At 43.2% G+C, this 27,022-nt stretch overlaps 1 protein-coding gene across 1 annotated transcript in view; it reads right to left on the minus strand.

The window, feature by feature from the left end:
• EFCAB6 (EF-hand calcium binding domain 6) overlaps positions 1-27,022 on the minus strand; it is a 213,855-nt gene that overhangs the window by 2,057 nt on the left and 184,776 nt on the right. Inside the window, exons 26-29 of the mRNA XM_055000612.1 lie at positions 17,009-17,224; positions 13,584-13,761; positions 12,114-12,298; positions 4,755-4,904 (exon numbers count right to left, since the gene is read on the minus strand). Of these exons, the coding sequence (XP_054856587.1) occupies positions 4,755-4,904; positions 12,114-12,298; positions 13,584-13,761; positions 17,009-17,224 (729 nt within the window). The remainder of the gene's footprint in view (positions 1-4,754; positions 4,905-12,113; positions 12,299-13,583; positions 13,762-17,008; positions 17,225-27,022) is intronic.

Here is a 27,022-nt window from a genome sequence, read left to right on the forward strand (position 1 = left end):
CAGAGCCCCTTGTAGCTTTCTCCACCATTTGAAAAAGGAAATTATCGGCCAGGCAGGTCAGGAAGTTGCATGAGTCTTGTCACTTTACTGAGCTTGTCTCCAAGCACACATCGGGGAAGTTGAAGTCACCCATCATTATAAGGTTCTGAAGTTTGGATACTCTATGAATCTATTCAAGGAGGGCATCATCGATTTCCTCTCCCTGGTCAGGCGGTCTTTAGCAGACTCCAACAATACCCTTTGTCCTTCCTCCCCTTATTTCCACCCATATACTTTCCACTGGGCTGTCAACCACATTCTCCAGAACTTGCTGACAATCAAGTCCTTTCCTCACATACAATGCCACTCCGCCTCCTCTTCTACCCTTCTCGTTTTTCTTAAACAACTCATACCCATCCACTACCACATTCCAGTCATGGAAATCATTTTATTTATTTATTATTTATTTATTTCATTACATTTCTAGACCGCTCTCCCCATCAGACAGGTTCAGGACGGTGTAACAACATCCAATTTTTACATAAAGTTTAAAAACAATAAAACATTATAAAAACATTAAAACACTATTCCATATACAATTAAAATTTCTCAATTGGTGGATATAAATATTAAAATACAGCAGTTTAGATGCACACATGAGCTCCTACGTGGGTGGTGGATAGTCTTCAGTGGTATGGCCAGCGAGAGGACAGCCTAGCCCCCACCAAATTCCTGGCGGAACATCTCCGTCTTGCAGGCCCAGCAGAAAGAGAACTAATCCTGTCAGGCCCTAGTTTTCTCAGACAGAGAGTTCCACCAGGTTGGAGCCAGGACCGAAAAGGCCCTGGCTCTGGTAGAGGCCAGATGGACCTCCCTGGGGCCAGGGACCATCAGCAAGTGCTTATTAGCTGACCGAAGTGACCTCCGGGGAACTTATGGGGAGAGGCGGTCCCGAAGGTATGCTGGGCCCAGTTCACATAAGGCTTTATAGGTCAGCATCAGAACCTTGAACCGGACCCGGTACCCAACTGGTAACCAGTGCAGCTGATGGAGGATGGGTGTTATATGTGCCATGACTGGAGCTCTGGCAACCACTCGTGCAGCTGCATTCTGAACCAGCTGCAGTTTCCAGATCAAGCCCAAGGGAAGCCCCACGTAGAGTGAGTTACAGTAGTCTAATCTGGAGGTGACCGTTGCCTGGATCACTGTCATAAGGTCATGGGTCGATAAGTAAGGGACAAGTTGTCAAGCCTGTCTTAGATAGAAAAATGAGGATCGAACAACCTCATCCCACCAAGTCTCAGTCATTCCTACTATACTGTAGCCCTCTGTTTGCAAGAGAAGCTCAAGCTCTTCCTTCTTATTACCCATACTTTGGGCATTGGTATATAGGCACTTGTAGCCTTGTACCTTTGTTTGATTTGCCCTACCCAGATGGGCCCCCGCTGTTATCACTTCTTCATTGAAATCACCTTGTTGATTGTCCCCTTCCCCTTGTGGCATCAATTTAAATCTCTCCTGATGAAGCTCTCCAGGTTCTTTCCAAACATTTTCTTCCCTGACCTTGAGAGGTGAAGTCCATCATGTGCTAGAAGGCCTTCTCTACGGAAACTTATCCCGTGGTCTCAGAACCCAAAGCGCTCCTGCTGGCACCACCACCTCAGCCAACAATTCACCTTGAATAGGGTCTGGTCCCTTGGCATTCCTCTTGCTTTGACAGGAAGGATAAAAGAGAATACCACTTGTGCCCCCACTGTCTTCAACTGCCTTCCAAGAGCTTCATAGTCCTCTTTAGTTCTTGCAACGGTATTCACGGTTGTGTCATTTGTTCCCACGTGAACCAGCAGAAACGGGTACTGATCAGTCAGTCTGATCAGTTTCGGCAGTCAGCTTGTAATATCCTGAATTCTGGCTCCCAGTAAGCAACACATCAGAATAGGGGATGTGGCCTGGACACATGAAACCAGGTCTCCCAGATCCTAGTCTGAAACTCTAATCACTATACCTCGCTGGCTTTCACGGGGTGCATTCTGGTTAGGATTCCCAGGTGCCCACTGGTGGTGGGAGGATATAGAGACCTGGTAACCCTCGTGCTGGTGAGTCATACGGATCATATGATATCAAGACTTCTGGTGGTTTCTGCCAGGCCTGGCCACCATGAGTCCTCCCTCAAAAGCCAAAACAATCCTGGAAAGGGCCTGTCCCTCCTGTCTTTTACTGACAGAAACTAGGCTGGCAATACTGTTGTGGTATTGTGGCCTAGCAATAGCCACAGAGTACATTTGTTTCTTAAAGGTACAGGCACTGCTTTTATTTTTTTTATTGTTTCAGATTTTTGTGCAAACCTGGGATTATTCTCATGTTTGTAGAATGGTCTCATCTTTTCATAGCTCCAATCTCTGGTTTAAGCACCTACAGATCTGGCAACAAGTTACTTATTGGTTGCTGTCAGGCCTGCCCTTAATGAGTTCTCCCTTAAAGGCCAAACAGGACTGAAAGAGGCTCTGCTCCTTCACTCCCCCCTCTTTTATTGCCAGAAACTAATGCAACACCCTTTTGCCTAGTAATGGCCACTTATAACACATCTCTTAAAGTTAAGGCACTCTTTTTATCATGAGGCCTTTAACCCCATTTCCCCCCTTTCTTTTCTGCAAACCTGGGGCTTTTTTTCAGGTTTGTAGAAATAACTGTCTTGTCTGTGCATGGCTCCAGTCTCCAGATTTAAGTATCCATAGATTGAGAATGTTGAGAATAAGATATTTTGATTGGTACTTTTACGTCTTCCCTTCCACTTAGAGATTTTGTTTTTCATTTAATAAGTAAGAAGGAATAATGTATTGTCGAAGGCTTTCACGGCCGGAGAACGATGGTTGTTGTGGGTTTTCCGGGCTGTATTGCCGTGGTCTTGGCATTGTAGTTCCTGACGTTTCGCCAGCAGCTGTGGCTGGCATCTTCAGAGGTGTAGCACCAAAAGACAGAGATCTCTCAGTGTCACAGTGTGGAAAAGATGTTGGCAGGTCATTTATATCTACTCAGGAGGGGTGGGGTTGAGCTGAGTCATCCTGTAAGTTTCCCAGGGTGTGGAATGCTAATGGCGGGAGGCTTCACTGTATCCTGAGGAGGTTCTTTTGCATATGGATTGGTGCTTTTCCACACTGTGACACTGAGAGATCTCTGTCTTCTGGTGCTACACCTCTGAAGATGCCAGCCATAGCTGCTGGCGAAACGTCAGGAACTACAATGCCAAGACCACGGCAATACAGCCTGGAAAACCCACAACAACCAAGAAGGAATAATTCAAATTAGTTCAGCAAAAGTCTGTTGCAGCACAGTTAAAACATCAGGCAGCCTTTAGCAAAGTCCACCCAACAGACAGGCAGTGTGGCCAGAAGCAGAGGAAAACAGGGCTCCTTTATTTTTAACAACTGCATAGAAATCTGGTAGGGGCAGCATGTCCTGCAGAAAGTATGGATGTGGACTTGGAAAAAAAAAAGGATTTTTTTTTCACATTTTGTTTTCAGGAAGGTTATCCATATTCCAGATCATTCTGGATTTCCAATATCATTTTGGAATTCAGATTCAGGTCCTCCCTCCCCGAATTCTGATTTTTTCCCCAGTTTTGTATTCTCTATGGGGAACTCTTTTGAGGGGCCTGAAATGGCTGTTTTTCAAGCAAATGGCTTCCAAACTGCAGGGATACTTACTAGTCATGCCTGTCCGTTAAAAACTTTCCAAGTTTCAAGTGAATTGGGTCCAATTCTATTGGCCCCTGAACAAGATGCCCCCAGCCATCCTACTTTTCTGCATTGTTTCCTATGGGGGGAAAACCCCATGCTTTCTCCAGGGCGAAGAAGCCAATAGCCAAACAAGAGCAACCCCTGGCTAAATGCTTCCAAGTGCAATCGGAAACAACAAGCTCAACAGAACAAACATTAAAGCAGAGAAGCCCAATAAGCACAACACTGCCAATGTCAAAACAAAACAGAGAATCCAATCATCATGAGACTAGGAAGACAGTTCCACTGCTGCCCCTAACACTTGATCCCATTAACTGGGAGAACTGTGCAACGGAAGAAAAACAGGCTGGGAAGCTTAAAAAGCCAGTCCCAAATATTCCTGGAATTTTTCAGGACCTGATTACTGGCATTCTGGAAATCCCAAATATCAGTCGAGATACCTGAATTTACCAGAAAAATAAAGAATTCTTCAGAAATATATTCGGAAAGGAAATATCTGGGTGCACATCCCTAGGAGAGAGGGAGGAAAGATGCATCTGTTAAAATTCTCTCTGTGGCACAATCGCTCCAATGACAGGAGCACAGCCTTTCTCCGTCTTCAGCGAATTCTTCACCTACTTGCTTATAGATTTATTTTATTAAATCCCATCTTTAATGTGAAGATTTCTAAGTTAGTTAACATTACAACATATAGGAATATTTAAAACATTAAACTCTCCAGTCAAACCGGTAAACCTGCCGTCAAACAAGAAACCTGAAATTAGCCAGCCCTAGTCAAGGCTTTATGGAATCAAACTGGTCCTGCGGGCCCTCTGGCTTTCTGGGCTTTGCTTGGCAGGGGGTTTTAAGTAAAGGGGTCACTTGCCAGAAGGCCTATTTTTTCTAGCCCCCTTCTGGGTCCCAGCAGCCCAACGTCTTGGGCCCCGTCTGACTGCTTTATTGTATGGGGAGAGTCATATATGAACAGGAATCCTGGGCACAGTTTAGGGACAGGCTGTAAATGCAATTAAAATGGAAGGCTACTAAAAAGTTAATTACCTGTCTGAAATCCTGGATGCTGAGGAGTCCATTCCCGCTTTCATCGTACATCTTAAAAGTTCGTCTCATTGGCCTCCAGCAGTGCAGGATCTGGGGCTGAATCCTCATCATTGCATTGAAAAATGTTGGTGTTTGTGGTCCAGAGGGTTTCTTACAAAGGTCGGGGAAATGGTGCTCAATTAATACACTGTGACTCTTAGATTCCACCATGATGCTAACACATTGACTTGAAAAAAGAAAATATTCCTTTACCGTTGCCAGCTGGCCAGAAGAAAGCTGACTGACTTTCTGTGTGTTAACGGATCAACAACTTGGTTACTCAAAATATCAGCCGGTGAAGGCTTTCCAGTCCTGAAAAGAAGTCTTATCCGTTACTAGTGTCTGCCCATCTAGCTGCCATTAAAAACAAAGGGCAGAAGGTGGCAAAGAAGCCCCTTATATGCCGTGAATAATTAAGGTATGTCAAAAGTCTGACCATGCCCCTTTCAGATTGCTTTTTAAAATAAACTGGTTTGTCAGTATCAATGGGCATTAGTTCCAATAGTTAAGGATAGGAGGGAAGGGTATCTAAAATAACTAGAATTCACTGTAGCCTTCTTATTTATTTATTTATTTTATTCGATTTATACCCCGCCCTCCCCACAGATGGGCTCAGGGCAGCTCAGGGCTCAGTTCTTGTGAACTTTTGAGGGGTGTCTGGATTAATAAAGAGATATACATACATTATATATTTTAATATATATAATTTAATATATCTATAAACAAAAATAAATCAAAGAAGAGTGTATAATATGTAATAACAAATCTATAGTTTCAGGTAGGTGTTGGTCTACAGTAGAACAACAGGATTGGAGTCCAGTGGCACTCAACAAGATTTTTCAAAGGTATAGCTCCCTTCTTCAAATCTGTCATTACAAAACATCTGGAAAATCAGGCAGGATTTCTTGGGTGGGAAGAACATTTTTATTAAAATTAGTAATTATAAGGACTTCCAGGGAGGGAGTTACCATCCCTTACCGGGTCCCGCTTTCCCCCCACGAAGTTGCCAGCTCTTCCTGCCTTCAGCTCCATTATCCCCGTCCCATCTTGTTTGCTCTGAACTACTCCTTTCCCTTTCCTCCTTTCTTTCCCCCCCAGACACCACTCCCCGCCTCCCCCCACCCCAGTCTTGCTGGTTCTCCTTTCCATCTTCTTGCAGCCTACATGATCTCTCCTTTCCCTGGCTTTCCTCTCCTCTGTTGCACCAATATAGATAAAAGCACATGACAATAATCAATACTAAGCAATTCTAGGCCATGTACTTGTATTCTAGATGAATTTTCAAACTTTGCATGAACCGTCTGTGTTTTTTTCAGTGTGTTAGGTAATTCTAACAGGTGTGCTTTAATCTTTTGACAGTCAATTAAAACAGTGGACTCTATCTAGATAAATGTTCCTCTATCAGAGATTCAACCAATAGTGATCTCTTAACTTAACTCTTTCTGACATTTCTCAGAGATTTATAGTTTTGTTTTGCAAGTTGAATATAACATCATTTTTTACTAATTGGAAGATTATACAATAGAAATTATGAATATTCAATGAAGCATCAAACCAATTATTGTTTGTTTGTGCTATCACGTGAAAAGATCTTAGATATTTGCATATGATAACTTATAAAAAATACAAATTCAGATAGAGTGTCAGAGTTCTGATGGAAGAAATCTCTTGAGAAAATCTAGGTGAGATTATCTTTACCTATGCATTTCATAGAAACTTTGATCATATGTTAAACTTAGAATTAATTAGAAAATGTTAGCAAACATTTCTGTGTTCTGTTTTTATAGGATTCATATTAATAACCATTTATATTTTAATTACTTGCTTCATTAAAAAACTAGGGTGTATTTTCAATAAAGTGAAATAAACTCTAGACAGGTGTCTGTATGCTTGATAAGGAGCTGCAAAGCAATATCGAATCCTATATAAAATAAATGTACTGATAAACAGGTGGTTCAAAGAACTTAGTCTGAAAACTAATTGCTGAAAGCTTTCCAAGAGAAAGATAAACCTCATTTTTGGCTAGTGGAAGCTTGGTTCAGGCACAGGCAGAGAACTCGTTACACTTCGGTTGGTGGGCATAGGTGTTACTGGAATGTTGAGTGCCATTTTGAGTTCCAACAACACCCCAAAATAACACATTTTTTGTTTTACAGAAAACAACGATAATTGTAAACCTGGGTATTCTCTCAGTTAGAGAAACTTATACTTTAGCCTGAATGGCTCCATTGTATGGATGTTTCAGTTGAAATGGGCCATCTTTGGCTCTATGTGCCTCCAGAACTGCACCAACCCAGCTTAGCCCAGTATCTTTGAAACATTATCATGGAGTACCATATGGGTTGCCATCCTAAGCCATCCAGAGGCAGTGCTCAGAACAGGGTCCTATGACTTCATTTTCCAGGAGAGGAAAACCATTTTTGGTTTACACATACATTTACATTGGCTTGGAATCCTCTGTGTGTGTATTTTTTATTATTATTATTATTATTATACGATTTTATTTTTAAAAGGATAAGATATTAAAATAAGAAGTGTCTAAAAGAAGATTATACAAATACTAGGTTTGTTAATTGTGTTGAGACTCATACAATCTTGTGTGACCTGTACATATAGAATTGTTTTGAGAGTTAAACAAGCAAGACATTTAAACTTGATGTATTGTCGAAGGCTTTCACGGCCAGAGAACGATGGTTGTTGTGGGTTTTCCGGGCTGTATTGCCGTGGTCTTGGCATTGTAGTTAGGAACTACAATGCCAAGACCACGGCAATACAGCCCGGAAAACCCACAACAACCAACATTTAAACTTGCATTGACCTATTAATCAAAGAACATTCTAAATTTATTATACCTAAGCATAGATGCATCATAATTCTCCTTCCCTCTCCTTCCCTCTTTCCTACTTCTTGGTTAATTTTAGTTATGCAAACTTCTATATCAGTTAATTTCTGCCTAAATAATCAAAAAGGTCCTTCCATTTCCCCCCAAATCCGGCTATCGGTCTGTTGTGTAAATAGGCAGCCAGCTTAGCCATTGATGCATATTCATAAATCTTGTGTCTCCACTCCAGCACATCAGGGCAGATATCTGTTTTCTATTTTACTGCAAATATTACTTTTGCTGCCATCACCATGTAACAAAAAAGCTCTCTCTGTTCTTTTTTAACATTAATTGGTAAGATATTTAAGAGCATACTTTTTGGATTTGTGTGTGTAAAGTGCCATCAAATTACAATTGACTTATGGCCATCCCAGCAAGAGGCTTTCAAGGCAAATGAGAAGCAGAGGTGGTTTGCAATTGCCTTCCTCTGCTAAGTTTTCCTTGGTGGCCTCCCACCCAAGTACCAACCCTGCTTAGTTTCCAAGATCTGATGAGATCCGGCTATACCAAGCCACCTTCCCTCCCAGCTTTGATCCTAGGCAGCGACACACAAAAAAAGGCTCTCCTGCCTATAACGATGTGGATATCCAAGAAAAGTCAATCAGGAGTAATAATGAATAACCTCTATGCATACAATAATAAATATTTACTTATTAAAGTGACTATGTGCTCATACAAAGTGCTATAAAATACTATAAATACAATAATAAATATCAATTCATAGAAAAATAGACATATATGAATTCATAAAGCATCAATTCATTATTACATATACAACCGTAAATAACCATATATACATGCAACACACAAATATCAACCAGACTGGCAACATATAAATCTTCAACAAAACTGTCCTTTTAAATCTCTCATAACCGAGTTGGGGAAAAGGGCTCCACGGAAGACATGACAAGCCAGGTGTCATATATGTCGGTCTACATATCTGCCACGAATATTCTGTGTGCTCTGTATTATGTGTTGATCCTCTGAGAGTATGAGAAGTGGCATTTGGGGGTCTGTATAGCTGAGGGTTGCTTATCTCACAGATGCCTGCGGTGATGTCTACTTCCATTTTCACAGCCGCTTGAGAATGTGGCCTTGAGTGCTGGCTCCCCTGGGAACCGAAAATAACTTCACTTCTCCTACGGTTCTTCTCGCCTCCTGTCTCAAACCCCTCCTCCCCTTCTGGATACTTCACGCCAGAATCCTAACCATCCAGATCCTAAAGGTGGGAACTTGCCCTATAACTAACCCCTCTAACCTTATACACGTCACTTCTGCCAATTACCCTTGCCTGGGTATGCTGATACTGATGGATCTCTAATAAAGTAACTTTAACTCATACACTGGAGTATGTGCAATGGAGTACTATGGGGATCTAACTGCCAGAATCTGACAGCAGGTGAGAAGTGATGAAGATATGAAGATATGGCAAAGTTCATAAATATTTTTTTTCTTTCTACAGGAAAACAGTGTGGATAAAGAGATGAGGAAAATCCAAGCTATCCGTGCCTTGCCCAAACAGAGGCTGGCTTGCATTTCTCAAACGACTTCCTCAGGAAGTTGTTAATTAATACCAAAGCTCATCCCATGGCGCACAGTGGTAAGCTGCAGTACTGCAGTCCAAGCTCTGCTCACGACCTGAGTTCGATCCCGGCAGAAGCCGGGTTCAGGTAGCCAGCTCAAGGTTAACTCAGCCTTCCATCCTTCCGAGGTCGGTAAAATGACTACCTAGTTTCCTGGGAGTAAAGTGTAGATGACTGGGGAAGGCAATGGCAAACCACCCCGTAAAAAAGTCTGCCCAGAAAACGTCGTGATGTGACGTCCCCCCATGGGTCAGTAATGACTCAGTGCTTGCACAGAGGACTACCTTTACCTTTACCCTACCAAAGCTCATAATAGCACCGTGCAATCAATAATCTCCAAACCACAGTAAGTAACATGCACTGTTTAGAAGCAGGATAGTTTGGAGATTATTGATTGCATGACGTTATTATGAGCTTTGGTATTTATTTATTTATTTATTTATTTATTTATTTATTTATTTATTTATTTATTTATTACATCATATGATGTGTGGATTGGTTCCTTGCCTCTGAGGAAGTCGTTTGACAAAAACTGAGAAACGCAAGCCGGCCTCGGTTTGGACAGGGCATGGATGGGCTTGGACTTCCTCATTTCTTTAACCATGCTGTCTTCTTGTAGAAAGAAAGAACAGATTTACAGTCAAATCTTCACCACTTCTCACCTGCCTTGTCATGTCTTTTGTGGAGCCTCTTTCCTCCCCCAAGCTGCCCCCCTTGGATTAGTTGACCCTCTCCCCAGAACACCACTGGGCCAAGTGAGGGGAGGCTTTAGTGAGAGGCAGGAGGCAGCATAAACTGCCAAGGTGTGGCGCAATTTAAATAAAGAGCAGTAAAGTTTATTTAAATGTAGTATTTGTTTCCTAAAAACGATGAATAAGATCTATCAGATCAAATGCTGTGATTGTTGGAAATGTGGTACAATAGATTTATTTTGAGTGCTCAAAGTGCCCAGTGGTGGCTAAAAATGGTTATAATAGTAATCAGCAACATTACATATTATCCAATAGAAGAAAGAGACCAGTGGCAATTTTACTTATTTATTATTTTTTTTATTTATGTCATTTATACTCCACTTTTCTCACTGAGACTCAAAGTGGATTACATTGTTTGAGATTAGTACAATGATTAGCAAGGACATTTCCCTACAGTGACAAGGACATGTCCATAAACAATGTTTATGGGTTTGCTGGGATTTCTTAAAAATATAACAGCAAAATATAATCCTTATGCTGCATATATTAGCAGCAGTTATGGCTTTTAAAAATCATTAAAATAATGGTTAAAAACAATTTTTTTAAAAAAAAACCCTGGGAGCAATCCTAAACAAGTCTCTATATTTATTTAAGATATTTATACCACACTTTTCTCTCCAATGGTGACCCAAAGGCAATTACAACACCCTTCTCCAGCATTTTAATCTCACAACAACCAATTTATGAGGTAGATTAGGCTGAGAATGACTGGCCCAATGTCACTCAGAGAGCTTCCACGATAGGATGGGGATTTGACCATGGGTTTCCCAGATCCTAGTCAAATACTTTAACAACCAGTACACCATGCTGGTTTACTAGGAAGTAATTCCTATGTTATTCAAGAGGGCTTAATTCCAGAAAAGTTAGATTGCAGTCTAAGGACTTCTCACAGGAAAGGTACAACCTTGAAGGACTGTGTGATAAAACAGAAAACAATTCCTGGGCATAAAGCGTTGCATAAAAAACTTACGGTATTTGGAGTGGACAAACGGATCTAAGTTTTTTCCCCATATACTTAGGGAAGAACTTAAGAGTGGCGTTTCAGGGTCAGGCGTGCCCTGCCAGCTCCCTTGTTTCTTTAGTACGTAAGAAGGGGCCTGCTGCATCTGACCAGTGGCTCTTCTAGTCCAGCATCCCATCTCACACAGCAGCCAAGCAGCTGCCACAGAGGGTCAACAAACAGGGCCCAGCAGCCGAGGCCTTCCTCTAAGGCTGCCCCCAGGCACTGGGATGCACAAGTTTGCTGCCTCTGGAGGGGCCCTGTAGTCGCTATGGCTAGTAGCCATGAAAGGACCTCTCCTCCATTGATCTGTCCAAACTCTTTCAATGGAAGCTGTGCTTGTGGCCCTCGCTAGACCCCCACCCCCTGGCAGCAATTTAATGAATTAAGTCAAGAAGTTTTTCCTTTTGCCTGCCCTGAGCCTACTGCCCACCCGCTTCCCTGAGTGCTAGTATCATGGGAGAGGGAGCTGAAGATCTACTTGCTTTCTCCACCCCATACATAATTGTATAGACTTCTATCATGTCTCCCCCTTAGCCGTCTCTTTTCTCAACTGAAAGGCCCCTGACTCTTCAGCCTTTCCTCATAGGAAAGGTGCTCCAAACTCCTAACCATTTTGGTTGCCCTCTTCTGTATTTTTTCCTAGCTTTACAAAATCCTTTCTGAGATACAGTAACCAGAAATGTACACAGTATTCCAAAAAAAGCCTCACCATACAAGAGCATTACAAGATTGGTTGTTCTATTTTCAGCTCCTTTCCTAATAATCCTCAGCATAGCCTTTTTACTGAGGCCACACCCTGAGTCAACATCTTCATTGAGGTTTCTACTATAACCCCAAGATCTCTTTGAATCTAGTTCAGACCTTATCAATATATATTTAAAGTTAGGATTTTTTTCTTCAATGAGCATCACCTTACTTTACCGACACTGAAGGTCGCCTGCCACGTTGTTGCCCACGCACCCAGTTTAGAGAGATCTTCCTGTAGTTCTTCATAACCAGTCTGGATTTTTAACAAGCTGAATAAGTTCTTTGGAAAACTATTCATAGGTATTATTTCGTTTTGACTTCAGAATTCCCTCCATTTGCCCAAAGAGCATTTACCTGTATTCGTGGATTTTGGATTACAATCCTTTGTAGAGGAGACGTTTCTTGTTGTTTAAACAACAGTACACAGCTTTGTAAGAAGTCACAGTATGCAAATTTTCCAACACTCTTAAAATCATATTTGATTATGAGTTGTTTACTTTCTTCTTTGGTTAAATTCAAATGAAATTTCTCAGCTATCGCTGAAATAAACACAGGAATATCTAAATCAGGAATGCGGGCTGCTGCATTGCTGCCAAAGGTGGGAGTGCCCCTGGTGAGGGGTTAAAAGCAGGCTGTGAGGAGAGGGCAGCGGCTGGCCTGGGCACCCAAGAGCCAGAGTCTACCCAAAAGAACCAAAGGGGGGAGCAACGGGTGACCCTACAACCTGCCCCCGCTCTCTTTTTGAGGCCTGGGACTTCCCCATCCAAGCAGCTGAGGCGACGGATGTGATGGTAGACAGCAAAGAGGAGGCATCAGCTAAGGCAGGACACCACAACAGTTCTGGCTTTTTTTAATGCACAGAACTCTGGGCTAAATGATCACTTCTGGAAACTTCCATGGTAAAGGATTTCCACTTAACATCAATGGGATATTCAGGGCTGCCGCTCAACTAATGGTTTCATTCAGACATGTAAAAGGACACACCAGAATCATCTTCCAGGTATGAAATTACTGCTTCCACCTCCTGACTGTGTCAAAAACCCATTCTCTCATTTCAAAGACAAACCATTCTCATACTTCTTGTTCCCATACTTTTATGTAAATAGGACTGTCTGAAGGAGATTTGGTGCCCTGCAGCCCCCCGTTCAAAATAGAGAAAACTGAGAATGAATTTTACTTTTATTTACTCGGCTCAAAATGTTTGATGTAAAAATAAATGTAGAAATGCACTTCAATATCATTTGAGGTCCCTTAAAGCCTGATGCCCCTGGCAACCACCTCATTTCCTGTATGGTCAGGCCAGCGCTGTATATGAACTGCAGTGTGAGAAACAGCCCAGACTGAAGGAGAGGCAGGATCGTACTTCTGTAGGCTGAATCTTTGGGAGATGCATTTGCAGACACAAATACAGTCCCAAGAAGACCACTCTCATCCAACAACAACAGTTAATGCCTGTTATCAGGCAAGTATGTCCATAATCATACAGAAATGTTTGTAAGGGGCATGGATTAGAACTTGAAGACAAGTTGTCATACTGCAGCTGAAATACTGCACCCTGCTATCAGAGTATAGCTTCATGATTTTAATGTGGTCGAATTGCATATCTGAAATTTTATAGGTTTTGAAATGTGCCTGAAGCAAAAAAGGATGCAGAAGTAGAATCCCATGCAGAGTTACACTCTTCTAAGCCCACTGACTTCATAGTATAGTCACGGCTACATAATAGTTCTAGACTAGTTTCAAAAGGATGTAATTGTCATAGCTCCCAATCAAGAAACCCTGAGAACTAAACCTAACTCTAAGACACTAAAGAAAACAACCTACTTAAGAAATCTTCTGTTGAGATTTCTCCCAAGCGGTCAATATCCTTCTCTCGGCATTCCTTCAGCATATCTTTCCAACAATGTTGAATACTTTTTCGAATCTTACTTTCAATTGGTTTGCAGTTCAGCATAGGTGAAATCTGAACTGCTGCAGTATGTGGTCTGCTGCCATCCAGTATCTAAAAATAAGAGACTGGCAGTTTTAAAAAATCAACATAACTGAAGACCAAAAAGAAAGTTAATTTAATGTTGAAGAATTTATTTATTTATTTTTATTTTTATTTTCAATTTATATACCGCCCATCCCCAGGGGCTCTGGGCGGTGAACAGTTAAAATCGATAAAAACAAGAACTAAAATCAATATACAAATAATAAAACAAATTAACAAAGTGCAGTGGTGGGGAGAACCCTCCCCCACCCCAAAGGTGGGAGGCCGACATGGCACCGCCCCCTTCAATCACCGAATGCCTGGCGGAACAGCTCTGTCTTACAGGCCCGGCGGAACGATAATAGGTCCCGCTGGGCCCAGGTCTCCATTGACAGAGCGTTCCACCAGGCTGAGGCCAGGACTGAAAAGGCCCTGGCCCTGGTTGAAGCGAGGCGGGCTTCCTTAGGGCCGGGGACCACAAGTAAATATTTATTCGCTGATCGAAGCAATCTCTGGGGAATGTACAGGGAGAGGCGGTCCCGAAGATATGCCAGTCCCAACCCGCTCAGGGCTTTAAAGGTAAGAACCAACACTTTGAACCTGATTCGGAATTCAACCGGAAGCCAGTGCAGCTGGCGCAGGACAGGTGTGATGTGTGACTGGTAAGGTATACCAGTCAGGACCCGTGCTGCCGCATTCTGGACCAGTTGTAGTTTCTGGATCAGGCCCAGGGGTAGCCCAGCGTAGAGTGAGTTACAGTAATCTAGCCTGGAGGTGACCGTTGCATGGATCACTGTAGCCAGGTCCTGGGGCGTCAGGTAGGGGGCAAGTTGCCTGATCTGACGAAGATGGAAAAATGCAGACTTGGCAACCGCCGTGACCTGGGCCTCCATCGATAGGGAGGCATCCAGGAGCACACCCAGACACTTTACCACTGGCAAAGTTGCCAGTGGTGTCCCATCCAGGGCAGGGAGCTGGATCCCAACATCTGGCAGCCCCCGTCCCAGCTGCAGGACCTCCGTCTTCACCGGGTTCAGTTTCAGCCTGCTCTGTTTCAACCATGCCGTCACAGCCTCCAGAGCTCTGGCCAGATTGTCTGGGGCCGTGTCTGGCCGGCCGTCCATCAACAGAAAAAGTTGGGTGTCATCCACGTATTGATGACAACCCAGCCCAAACCTCCGCACCAACTGGGTGAGGGGGCGCATATAGATGTTAAATAACATCGTTCCCTTTTTGATTATACTCAGAATATTAAATGCTTTTTATTTGACATTCAAAATTTAGGAAGATAATGGGCATGAGAACATCTCCAGAACAAGCCTCAGTGAAATAAATGGGAGCCCCTCAAGAACTGTAACTTGTCTCAATCTTTACGCATATTTCCTTGAGAGAAATGGCCCCTGGATCACTTCTGTGTGCACATGTATAGGATGATGCTGTCTGAATGGTCCGTTAAGAGATACAACTTTCATGTCACATCAAACGCAATGTGGAGCCAGCTCTTGTCTTCAGCTGTCTAGGATAATTTGACATCCCATGCCTCATTTATTTTTCACTTATCAGAATACAGAATGTAGTTAAAAAGTAAACTAATACAAGCTTCCCCTAATTGGTTTGGGGCTTGTTAGTTCAGAGAAAAGGCAAGGCTTATAAAATTCTGCATGGAGTGCAGAAGAATAGAATTTTTTTTCCATTTCCCCAAATACAAGCACCCACGGGAGCCCAACAAAAGGAAGAACTTCACTCAAATAGAAATTGCCCTGTGGAATTTGCTGCTGCATGTTGTGTGAGGACCACTAGCTAGTGGTCCTCACCACGTTAAACCAGTTCCTAGGGTACGAGACGTTAATGGCTATTAGCTATGAAGGCTGAGTTGGACCTCTGTGTTCAAGCCGTAATTATCTGAAGACCTGCTGGGGGAGGCAACAACAGGCCTCCCTGTCTTGCTTGTGGGCTTTCCAGAGGCATCGAGTTGGCAACACTGTGAAACAGGATCCAGGGCTCCAGGGACCACGGGACATCCAGGGTCTGATCTAGCATGGCTGCTCTTATGATTTTATCTTCCTTCAGGTATTTTAAGGTGTTTGTTAAAAAAATTCTAAACAATTCCCCAGAGGTGTCATGAACAAAATGAATGTGTGTGTGTGTGTGTCCTGGAGTAAGGCAAGATTTGTAGAAAAATCCAAAAAGGATTTTAAAAATCTCCGCAAACCACTGAAAATGAAATCTCGTGACTTCCAAAATCTTAGCTGCCTTAGAGAAACAAATGTTAGGGGAAGAAAGAATAAGCAGAAGTGACGGCAAGCGGATGAGAAGGCAGACGGTGGCACAGGGAAAGGGAGGGTGAAGCCGGAGGGGGGGGGGAGAAGATGTGGGAATAAGAAGAGCAGCAGCAGTGATGGGAGGACAAAGAAGGAAAATGCTGGCAAAGAAAAAGAGGCTGAGAGGGGAAAGCAGCCATGGGAGTGGGGAGCGAAAGGCCAGAGCACAAAATGGGGACCAGCCAGGGAATTTCTCTATGAGGCTCTTGCAGATCCCTGCTTGTACTTTAATTACCCACGAATAAATAACTTGCCAAATGAAATTCAAACTCTATGCGGCTATAGTTGTGATGATATTCCATCAAAATGAAATGGACAGCTACAGAGCCCATCAAAGAAATTTACAGGGATTCAAGGAACCTTGAATCCGCAAGGTTTTGTACACACAGACTAGATGCTCTAGATGGCACCCTCCAACAGAGGAGCTGATGTTCTACGTTGGAAAAATCATCAGCAGGGGAATTCACTTGGCATTAGAGAGCCAGTTTGGTGCAGTGGTTAAGAGCGCGGGACTCTAATCTAGAGAGCCTGGTTTGATTCCCCACTCTTCCACCTGAAGCCAGCTGGGTGACCTTGGGTCAGTCACAGCTTCTCAGAGCTCTCTCAGCCCCACCCACCTCACAGAGTGATTGTGAGGATAGTAATAACACACTTTATAAACTGCTCTGAGTGGGAGTTAAGTTGTCCTGAAGGGCGGTATATAAATTGAATGTTGTTGTTATTAAAACTGCTTTAAGTTGCAAAGGATATCTTGCCTTTCTGAGCTTCCTTGACTTTCTAGATCCCTTAAAGAACCCTAGTCTCAGGCAAAGCAGCCTTGGTACAGTCACCATCTCTCAGTGGTGATCTATTTCCACAAACAACTTGCAGAATGTGTGACATACGAATGGAATTAATAGAGAAAGTGGGGGATTTCCCCCCAAACTGTACCACGCTATGAGAATTGTGACATTTACCTTTCTTGGAGATGGTGGAGAAGATGCTGTTTGGGGCCGTGAAGGCAACTGTGATGTAGGTTCAGCGACCACTGCAAGCTTTCCGGGACCTTCTAAATGGCTTGTGCTGGGTGTATCAGGCATTTCTGATGTTTCACCACTGAATTTCCTCAAAAATGCAGGATATTTCAATGTCCCGTTAAGCTCAAGGGGGACTGTGTTCCAGAGACCCTCAAACTATTCAAGCAGACAAAATGACACAGTGAGTATAAAAACAGGTTAAAACCCCCACATTGTGCCCTTTCTTGAAGAGCTCACCTCTGCCTGCAAACGCTTTGATCTGGAAGGTCATCCCCAAATCCCTGGGGCCTGGGTTCTCTGCAGCTGCTCAGTGGCGAAAGAAAGGCACTCTCTGACCCTATTTAGGGGCACTCTCGTCTATTCATACATTTCAGGGTAAGGGAAGTCTTGTGATTCAGATCCAGGCAGGACACTCTGCACCTTCTCCTTTTACTTTGGTGAGCATGGCCAGGTTAGGGCAAGAGACCACAATAATACCAATTTTATAAAAGGAAAAAAAACATCACCTTACTTGCATTTACAGTCACTGGTAAGAAAAAAAAATGGTTTCAGGTAGGTAGCTGTGTTGGTTCGCAGTAGAACAGCAAGATTTGAGTTCAGTTCAGAAGGGAGATTTGGCTCTTGAAAGCTGATACCCAGAAAATCTTGTTGCTCTCTAAGGTGTCACTGGATTCCAAAAGGAATATGACTATACCGTTAAGCCAAAAATTGTCTAACAGCTATTGAGCAAAGGGAAAATAAAATGGGAAACACACACAGTTCTCTGTCCCTAGGTCTTAAATATATCTCCATATCATGTTGAATTAAGAGGCAGGCAGAATAATCTTTATGGTACTAGATTTCTCTTTCAGGCCATATTTAGTCCTCTCTTTTTCTACCTCAAAAGCAGGTCCTCAATACCACTTAGACAACATTCCTTGCAGTGCAACCACACATCAACAGATAGGAACGTTTTCTGCACTGGAAGTAATTCAGTCCACAATTTTTAAAAAATCCAGCTTTGAAGGGTGTCCTTTAACAAAAGGAAGTATTTTGGATCTTTTTTTTTTTTGGCATACTATGTCTCCCAAAAGGAGTAACAAAAAATATGTCTTTTTTTCTTTAATCTTTCTAGATTTTTTTTTCATGTTAACACATATTCATGTATTTGAAACTGTATACAATTCCTGTTGGGTGCTACTGTTTTCTGTGCTATTTCTACTACCTCTTACTATTTCATTTCAGCGCTGTCCATTTTTTTCTTTTACTGTTTTGCAGTTACTTGTGTGCAGCTTATCAGCAGCAGGCACTTTAGAATCAGCTGGGCTTGGGGAGGGCAGAGCCTTCCGCAGGTGCTGCCCCGTCCACGGGTACAACCAACGGCTGCCTGGGCCTCTGCATCCTCTGGAGGGTCTCCCCCCTTATGGAATGGCCAGCATGAAAAGGTCAAGGAAGCTCCCACTCCCCTGGCTTTCTGCAAACGATGCAAAACTGATTTTTTTCAGGAGGACTTTTTTACACTGGTAAGAGGGCTGTGCTGTAAGGAAATAATTCAGAGAGATGTGTTGGAAAGGGATCGGAACGGTAGACTATACTGCTGTGTACTATCTGTTGCTGTTAGTATGCTAATAGTGGATAATTCCATGTAGCATAATATGTTTTCAATTTCCTTATGTTTTGTTAAAGAATTGTTTTTCAGCTCTGTAGCAGATTTCTGCTTGTTTTGAAATTTCTGCAAACTTTGCCCTGTTTTTTTAGTGAATGCTCCAGCCATTGATTGTATTGACTTGCACTGTGTAATCTGCCTTGAGACGCAGCCAGACAGGGGAACTATATATAATGTAAACTAAATAAATAAAACAGGGAATTAGTTTACAGCTCTATAAAACACAGTCCGTGTCTGTTCCCATGAGATGAAGTCAGTGTCAGTCCCTGGCAGGTAGATCCCCCAACAGTTCTCCACAGCAATCACGCAGGTGTGTTGGTTGAAGTAACTTTATTAGAGATCCATCAAGTTCAAGGTGCTCAGACAGCTGAATTGGCAGAAGTGACGTGGATGGGGTTGGTGATGTTAGTTATAGGGAAAGTTCCCGCCATCAGGATAAAGACCGTTAAAGTCTTGCCGCAGCCAGCCTTCAAGGACACTTGCTGGAGGCACCGGGAAAGAGAAAGCAAATACTTGTGAGATAATCTACTCTCTTAACATCAATAAGCAGCTTCTTATGCCCTCAGAGGGCTAGTATAGAACACCGAATACATTCATGGCAGATATGCAGACAGGCATATAGGACAGTCAGCTTCATATTATTTGGGGGGAGGAAGGAGTCAGTCGCAAGTTTGTGAATTAATTAAAATAACTTTTAATTAAACTAGAAAACAAATGAGAATCTGATGTCAGTCAGATATGTTGGCTATTGTGCAGGTAGCAATTCATGCGAAGCAAAAAAATGTTTGTACTAATCTGAGGAAGATTTGAAATGATTGTACAATCTTGAGTCTTGTTCTGTTTTAAAGTACCTGGTATTTATTCATCAAATTGCTTTTACCACACTGTTCTGAACCAACTCAAGGCAGAATATGCTTTGTGACTTCATGCTGTTGAAGTGGTCTTTCTTGAGCCAGTTTGCAGCCTAGGCTGAGAGTGGGGGCGGGGGGGGGGGGAGGAGAGCAAGGCAACAAACTCAGACCCACACATGAGATGGGAGTAAAACTGGCCACAATTTTATTGAATACATCAGCTGACCCGCCTGCCAGCCGATGACCCTCCCCCCAGACCTCCTCTGGGGGGAGGAAACAAGGAGTGACATTAAGGGGGAGATCACATGGGTGCACACCCCTGCATGATTCCCCTACTACCTGGAAGTGAGTATGCCCCGGCAGCCCCCCGAGCTGGGCATGCACCACCATAACTTACCCCAAGATTCCTTATGGGAATCCCCTTACTGGGGAGCCAGGGCATGCAGGCCCTGCCTCCCCCAAAAGGGATCGGACCCAATGCAAACTGCCCAACAAAGCTGTGATGAAAGAAAATAACCAAAACAACAGTAACAGAGGGAGAGGTGGGTGGGCTTCACTGGGGAGAGCAAAGTGCAGGTGTGCCAGGCAGCAGCTTCTTACACACTTGGCTGCTAGACCTGAGAGAACACTGCCTTTCTGAGGTCCGGTGCCCAGCACCGCCCCCACCAGCTCATCCTCCAGCTGCTCCAATAGGGCGGCCAGAAATTCAAACTGATTGGCTTGCAGCCGGGTGAGCCCACAAGATGGCAGCCGCCATGCTCCGACCACCTCTGTGCCTGACGGCAGCAATCTGGCCCCCAGGTGAGTCCGGTGGCCAATGTTTCTTGCTCCCAGGGCTAAACGCCTACAGGGCAAAAAAGCTGAAAATGAGTCCTGAAAAGATGGAGATGGTGTTGGCAGGGAAGGCCTTGAAGGCCTTCCTTGGAGGGCAATGGGCTTACATTGACAGGGTTCAGCAACTGATTGGGTTTATACTGGACCCAGCATTACTGCTGGAAAAACAAATTAATTCAGCTGTGAAAAATGCCGGCTTCCATCTGCATCCAGCTCAGAGTACGGCTCCCTTCCCTGGCCCCACTGATACGGCCAAAGCTAGGTGGAAAGTATATATTAATCAATGAAATGAGTGCAGAAAAAGTATATCAGTTAATGTCTGCATTACAACAAAGCACTGGTTATTATCTACAAAGCCCTTCATGAATTAGGCTGTATAGTGAGGAAATCCATGAATCTGAGCATGGAAGACCAGTTGAGAGCCTCTGGAGAAACAAATCACAGTAACATCATTGTGAGCGTCGGCTATAAAACACCAAGTGAAGACTTGGGTGATACATGCCTAAGGCCAAACTGCAAAATGTTCAGAGACAGGACACAGTGGTCATGGGAGATTTAAATTACCCTGATATTGGAAGTCAAACTCTGCAAAAAATGAAAGGTCTAATAAATTCCTGACTTTTCTTGATGACGATTTAATCTTCCAGATGGTAGAGAAGAAAACAAGGGGGGGGGGTCTTCTATCTTGGTTCTTATTCCCAACAACAACAAGGAATGGGTTGACAAGGTGAAGGTAATGGGAACCCTGAGTAGCAGCAACCATATAATTATGGAATTTAATATCTTAGGGGAAGGGAAAGCTGAATGTAGCCAGACCCACAGGCTGGACTTTATAAACACTAATTTCAACAACCTTAAAGAAATGCTGGTTAGAATCCTGTGGTTAGAAAAATTCAGTGGGAAGTGAGTTCAAGATGGGTGGGAGTGTCTTAAAAACGCGATATTGAAAGCACAATCACAAACTATTTCAATGAGAAGGAAAAATTGGGAGCCTTCTTTTTGTCCACAGACCCACTTCCAGCCTCGCTGCCTAGTTTCAGGCCGTGGCATTAGACTAGGGAATGTAACTCTTTAGATTAAATTAGATTTCCCTTCTTATTACCAGAAGATATTGCTATGGAAAAAATCTGCTACAATAAACTGTAAGTTCTGTCTTTCTATGAATTTTGTCTGAGGATTAATTAATGAACGTTTGTAAGGGTTTAAACGCTTCTGACTAAATTGCTCTGCTATGTCACTCTGCTAAGTTACTAAACTAAACTAAACTAAATATATAAATATATAATTCCAACAGCAGTGACCACCTGGAGCCAAGCCGAACAATTAAAGTGAAATGCTCCCTCCACGAACTGGGAGGAAAGAGTCAGAGGAAGCAGAGAAAGAAGGAGACGCCTTACCCAAAGATGAACTGCAGAGAGGAGAGGGGGGAGGCTGGTATCGACAGAGTAAATTGTATATTTCAGCCAGTTTAAGAGGAGAAGTGTTGAAACAATGTCATGATTCCAAGTTGGCTGGCCACTTTGGATATTTAAAAACATTGCATCTGGTACAAAGATAATTTTGGTGGCCGAACATGAGAAGGGACATTTCTCAGTATGTATCCACTTGCCAAGTGTGTTTGATGGGGAAGAGCAGACAGGGTAAACCACCTGGTCTTCTACAACCCTTAAAAAACCCCACTCAACCATGGGCGGTGGTTTCAATGGACTTTATCAATGACCTCCCTCCCTCAAAGGGAAAAACTGCAATTTTAGTGGTGGTTGATGTTTTCTAAGCAGGCTCATTTCATTCCATGCTCCAAAATTCCAACCACAAAGAAACTAGCCACCCTCTTTATGCAACATGTGGTCAGACTGCACTCATTTCTGGATAAGGTAATATCCAATACAGGAGCCCAGTTTGTTGCCACCTTCTGGCAGGAGCTCCTGCAAGTAGCAGGGAATGAACAAGGCATTAGCTCTGCTCATCATCCCGAGACTGACTGACAAACCAAAAGGGTTAATCAAGTGCTGAAGCAGTTCTTACGATGCTACATAAATTACCAGCAAGACAACTGGGTTGATTTCCTAATTTTTGCTGAATATTGTTATAACAACTCGGTGCATAGTTCCACCGGGGCCTCCCCCTTCATGGTAGCACATGGATATGAGGGCACAGCAATGCCATTTGTGAAAACCCCAACCACCAACAGACAAGGGGATCTGGGAGTATGGCGGTCTAACTTAATGACTCAATGAGGGATAATTAAAAAGACTCTAGAGAAAGCTAAAGAGGATTACAAAAATTATACAGAAAAAAAGGTCTGTCCCACAGAAATTACAAGTGGGAGACTATGTGTACATCTCCACCAAACATCTCAGAGGGGAGCAAACAAGTAAGAAGCTGGGATGGAAATTCTTAGGTTCATTCCAGGTCAAAAAATTAATCAATGAGGTGACTGTAGAGGTAAACTTACCCAAGAACTTAAAGAATGTCCACCCGATATTTCATTTCAGCCTCCTGAAGAAAGCTTCCCAACCTGATAAATCGCACCCAGACCGCGGAGTTCCCCCCCCCCCCGCCTTCTCATGGTAGATGGACAGCTGCACCGTGAAGTGAAAGAAGTCCTGGACTTGAAATTAAAATGGGGAGAACTGTTCTACTTAATTTGTTGGGTGCATTTTGATGAAAGTCAAAGGAAGTAGGTAAAAGCTTCAGATGTATAAGCCCTAAGGCTTGTAAACAAATTTCACAAGGCTTAACCTAACAAAGCCGGGCCAATATGAGAGGGGAGACCTTCTTGAGGAGGGCAGTATGTCACATATGCCTGTCTGCATATCTGCCTTGAGTATATTCTGAATTATGTGCTAGTCCTCTGAGGGCATGAAAAGTTTCTTATTGATGTTATGGCAGTGGGTTATCTCACAAGTATTTACTTTCTCTTTCCCTGCTGCCTCCAGCAAGTGTCCTTGAAGACTGGCTGTGGCCAGCTCAAAATGTGTTTTCTTGGGACCTGGGATGATTTCATTCTTTTTTCTGTCTAGCCTAAACCTAGCTTCTCCCTTTCACTGCCCCCCCCAGCTTCTTCGCGTGCAAAGCTTTAACAGTCCTTATTCTGATGGCTGTTGTGTCTGAGCCCCATCCATGCCAGTGCTAAGGCAGGTTCATGCTGTACCTTTATATCCTATTACCAGTGCCATAAATGTTTCTTCTGTTCAATTATTTCACAGAATGATTGCAGGTATTTATCTAACAAACTGAAGAAACTTTCAGTCCTCATGACCTTGTATACTACTCATTCCTGTTCATTGCTATGTCTTGCTTTCCAGTGACTCAACTTGATAGTACAAATATGCGAGATGTTCTCACACAAAGTGCCCGCCAAGATCATGTTTATTGTTGGGTGGGGGAAGGAGCAAACGTGTGTGTAAAGAGGAAGGGTTTTTCCACAGGTTCCCATTCCTGTCAATTTCTTGCTCTACTGCATAGATGCTTACCTTGCTTCTGAGTAATCCTATGGTCATATATATGGAAATGATTTGAATTCTGAATAAAACCGTTTAACCAAGAGTTTGGACTTCTTGTTGCAATGGTACAGGGATCTGTCTGCCATAGCCTGTCATCCATAGCCTGACAATGGCGGGAAACTTCCCTATAACTAACACTACTGACCCCACCTACATCACGTCTGCCAATCCAGTTGTCTGAGCACCTTGTACCTGATGGATTTCTAATAAAGTTACTTCAACCAATACACCTGTGTGTTTGCTGTGGAGAACTAGGGGATTCTACCTATCAAGGACTGACAGTCAGGAATTTTCATGAACCTGATCAACGAGGTATTGCACAAGTTCTTGTACGAAGTGTTGGTAGTTTATCTTGATGACGTTTTCATCTACATGGATAGCTACAAAAAGCATGTGAAACTGGTCAGAGAAGTGTTGAGCTCTCTTTATGCAATAAACTGTATGCTAAATTGTCCAAGTGTGAGTTCCATAAGGAGGAGCTGGACTTTTTAGGATATCAGATCTCCCCAAAGGGCTTGGGGATGGATCCAGCCATGTGTTGGGGTGGGTAGCTTCTATAATTCCTGAGCTTTGCAAACTTTTACAGACCATTCATAAAGAATTTTGCCGTTAACTGATCTACTAAAGACTAAAGGAAAGGGACCAGATGGAGTGAAGCTGAGTGCTAAACTGGCCTGGTCTACTGAGTGTCAGAAAGCATTTGACAGGTTAAAAACCCGGTTTACATCAGAACCCATCCTATGTCACCCCAATGAAAACAGAAAGTTCATTGTGCAAGTGGATGCCTGTGATACTGCAATGAGGGGAGTGATATTACAGGAAGGGGAAGACAGGAGGCTTTACCCCTGTGCTTACGTCTCCCGCAAGTTTTCAGATGCGAAGAAACACCGGTCTGTGTGGGACAAGGAAGCAGCAGCCATTAAGTTAGCCCTGTTGACTTGAAGACACTGGCTTGAGGGGGTAAAGGTACTGTTTGAGGTGTGGATGGACCACAAGAACTTGGAAGCCCTCAGAACGCCCTGATGGTTGGGCATGGGATTATTGCAACCACTAGAAACACCTTCCAGATCTTGGTCTATGGTTTCTATGGACTTTATTACTGACCTTCCTCCCAGCAAGGGGAAGACTGTGATCCTGGTGGTGGTAGATTCGTTTTCAAAGCAAGCCCACTTCGTGGCATGTTCTAAGCTGCCCACAACAAAGAAGCTGGCTACCCTGTTTATGCAAAATGTGAAGTGCCTGCACTCTTTCCCTAATAAGGTGATCTCGGCTAGAGGAAGACAATTTGTTGCCAAGTTTTGGCGGGAGCTTCTGAAACTGACCGGAATTGAGCAAGGACTTAGCTCCTCCTCCCACCCGGAAACTGATGGACAGTCAGAACGCACTAATCAGATCTTGAAACAGTTCCTGAGGTGCTACATTAACCATCAGCAAAATGATTGGGTAGACTACCTGCTGTATGTAGAGTATTGCTGTGACAACAGTATTCACAGCTCTATTGGAACATCCCCCTTCCAAGTAATGCAAGGGTTTGAGGGCAAACCGATGCCTATGTTGGAGGATAAATCCCCGGGAGGGGAAGGAGATTTGAGGGAATAAAATAACTGATCAATGGGAGCTGCTGAAACAAGCCTTGGAGAAGACTAAGATGGACTATAAGATCCAGGCGGATAAGAAACGCTCCGCCTCCTGAGAACTGAAACTTGGAGACACAGTGTACATGTCAACTAAGAACTTTAGGGGAGAACATCCAAGCAAGAAGCTCAGTTGGAAGTATTTAGGACCTTTCAAGGTGATCAATTAATGATGTCACAGTGGAACTGGACCTACCAAAGAACCTAAAGCATGTTCATCTGGTGTTTCATTTCAGCCTTCTGAAGAAGGACCCTGGACCAGACAAGTGGCATCAAGAACCAGTGGCTCCACCACCTATCATGGTTAGGGGCCAATCAGCCCATGAGGTTGAGCAGATATGGGACTCTAAGTGGAAGAGATGCACATTGTTTTACCTGATTCAATAGAAACATTTTGATAAAAGTCAAGCAGAATGGGTCAAATCTACTTATGTTAATGCTGATAAATTGGTGAAAGCATTTCACAAGAAATACCCGGACAAGCTGGGGAAAGTTAAGTTTTGGGGAGGGGGCAGGGTATCAGGGTCATGGCCCCTGCCATAAGCTATACTTTACAAGCTTCATGGTCTTAGCAGCTCCTGCCATACTTTAGGAACTTAATGTTAAATGTTGTGCTGGGGTTTGATATTCATTGACATGCTGTGTAAAATATTGTGTGTAAAAGATCCTGTTAGCTGACACAGTAGAGAAGTTTATCTGTCTATGTTGAACTTTTAGCAAGTAACTGTTGAACTTTTAGCAAGAAAAGAGCTGTTGCCACAGATACATAACCTTGACATTGTTGACTTTATAAAAACATTCTTAGCTCATATTCCTGTAGATACCTACTGTAGCTAGATTCCTTCCCATTCACTGTAGATAAATTTTCAGATAGATAAAAAGTGGGATTGCGGGGTGGGGGAATGGAGCTGTGCTTAAATGTCTATATATGCTGGGTATTGGGAACCAGACTTTATTCCTCACAAGGAACGGTTTGGGATGCTGAACTGGGGATTATCAATAAAGCTGTAACTCATGCAGTCTTGGACACTTGCAGTGAAATTATTGAGATTCAACTGACAGATCCTTGCGCATGAAAGCTGAATAGCTGCTGATAGTTTCAGGACAGGGGAAATATGGTGACCTCCCCCGCCACACGCACACACATATACCTTTATCAATATATATCCTGGAAGGTCCTAAGCAGCTTTCTTTTTAATGGAGGAACCATAATGGAGGCATCTCTGTATAGACTAGAGAGATTTTCCAGCACACCTGGGGAACCACTCAAGATTGTAGAAAAATATGAAAACGAGGAGGTAATGGGGATGTGGTTAAATCCCCCAAAGCAGAGGAGTGTTGTCTGCATATGCACAGATAATGCACCTTGGGAGCGGGGATTCATGTCTTTAGTACACTTGCGTTTGACAACTAGGATTGCCACACTGAAATGAGAATGTGTCAAGTGCTGTCAAGTCTCAGCCTATTTATGGCAACCACAGAGG

Source organism: Eublepharis macularius, chromosome 16, assembly GCF_028583425.1.
Source record: "Eublepharis macularius isolate TG4126 chromosome 16, MPM_Emac_v1.0, whole genome shotgun sequence".
Classification (NCBI taxonomy): Eukaryota; Metazoa; Chordata; class Lepidosauria; order Squamata; family Eublepharidae; genus Eublepharis; species Eublepharis macularius.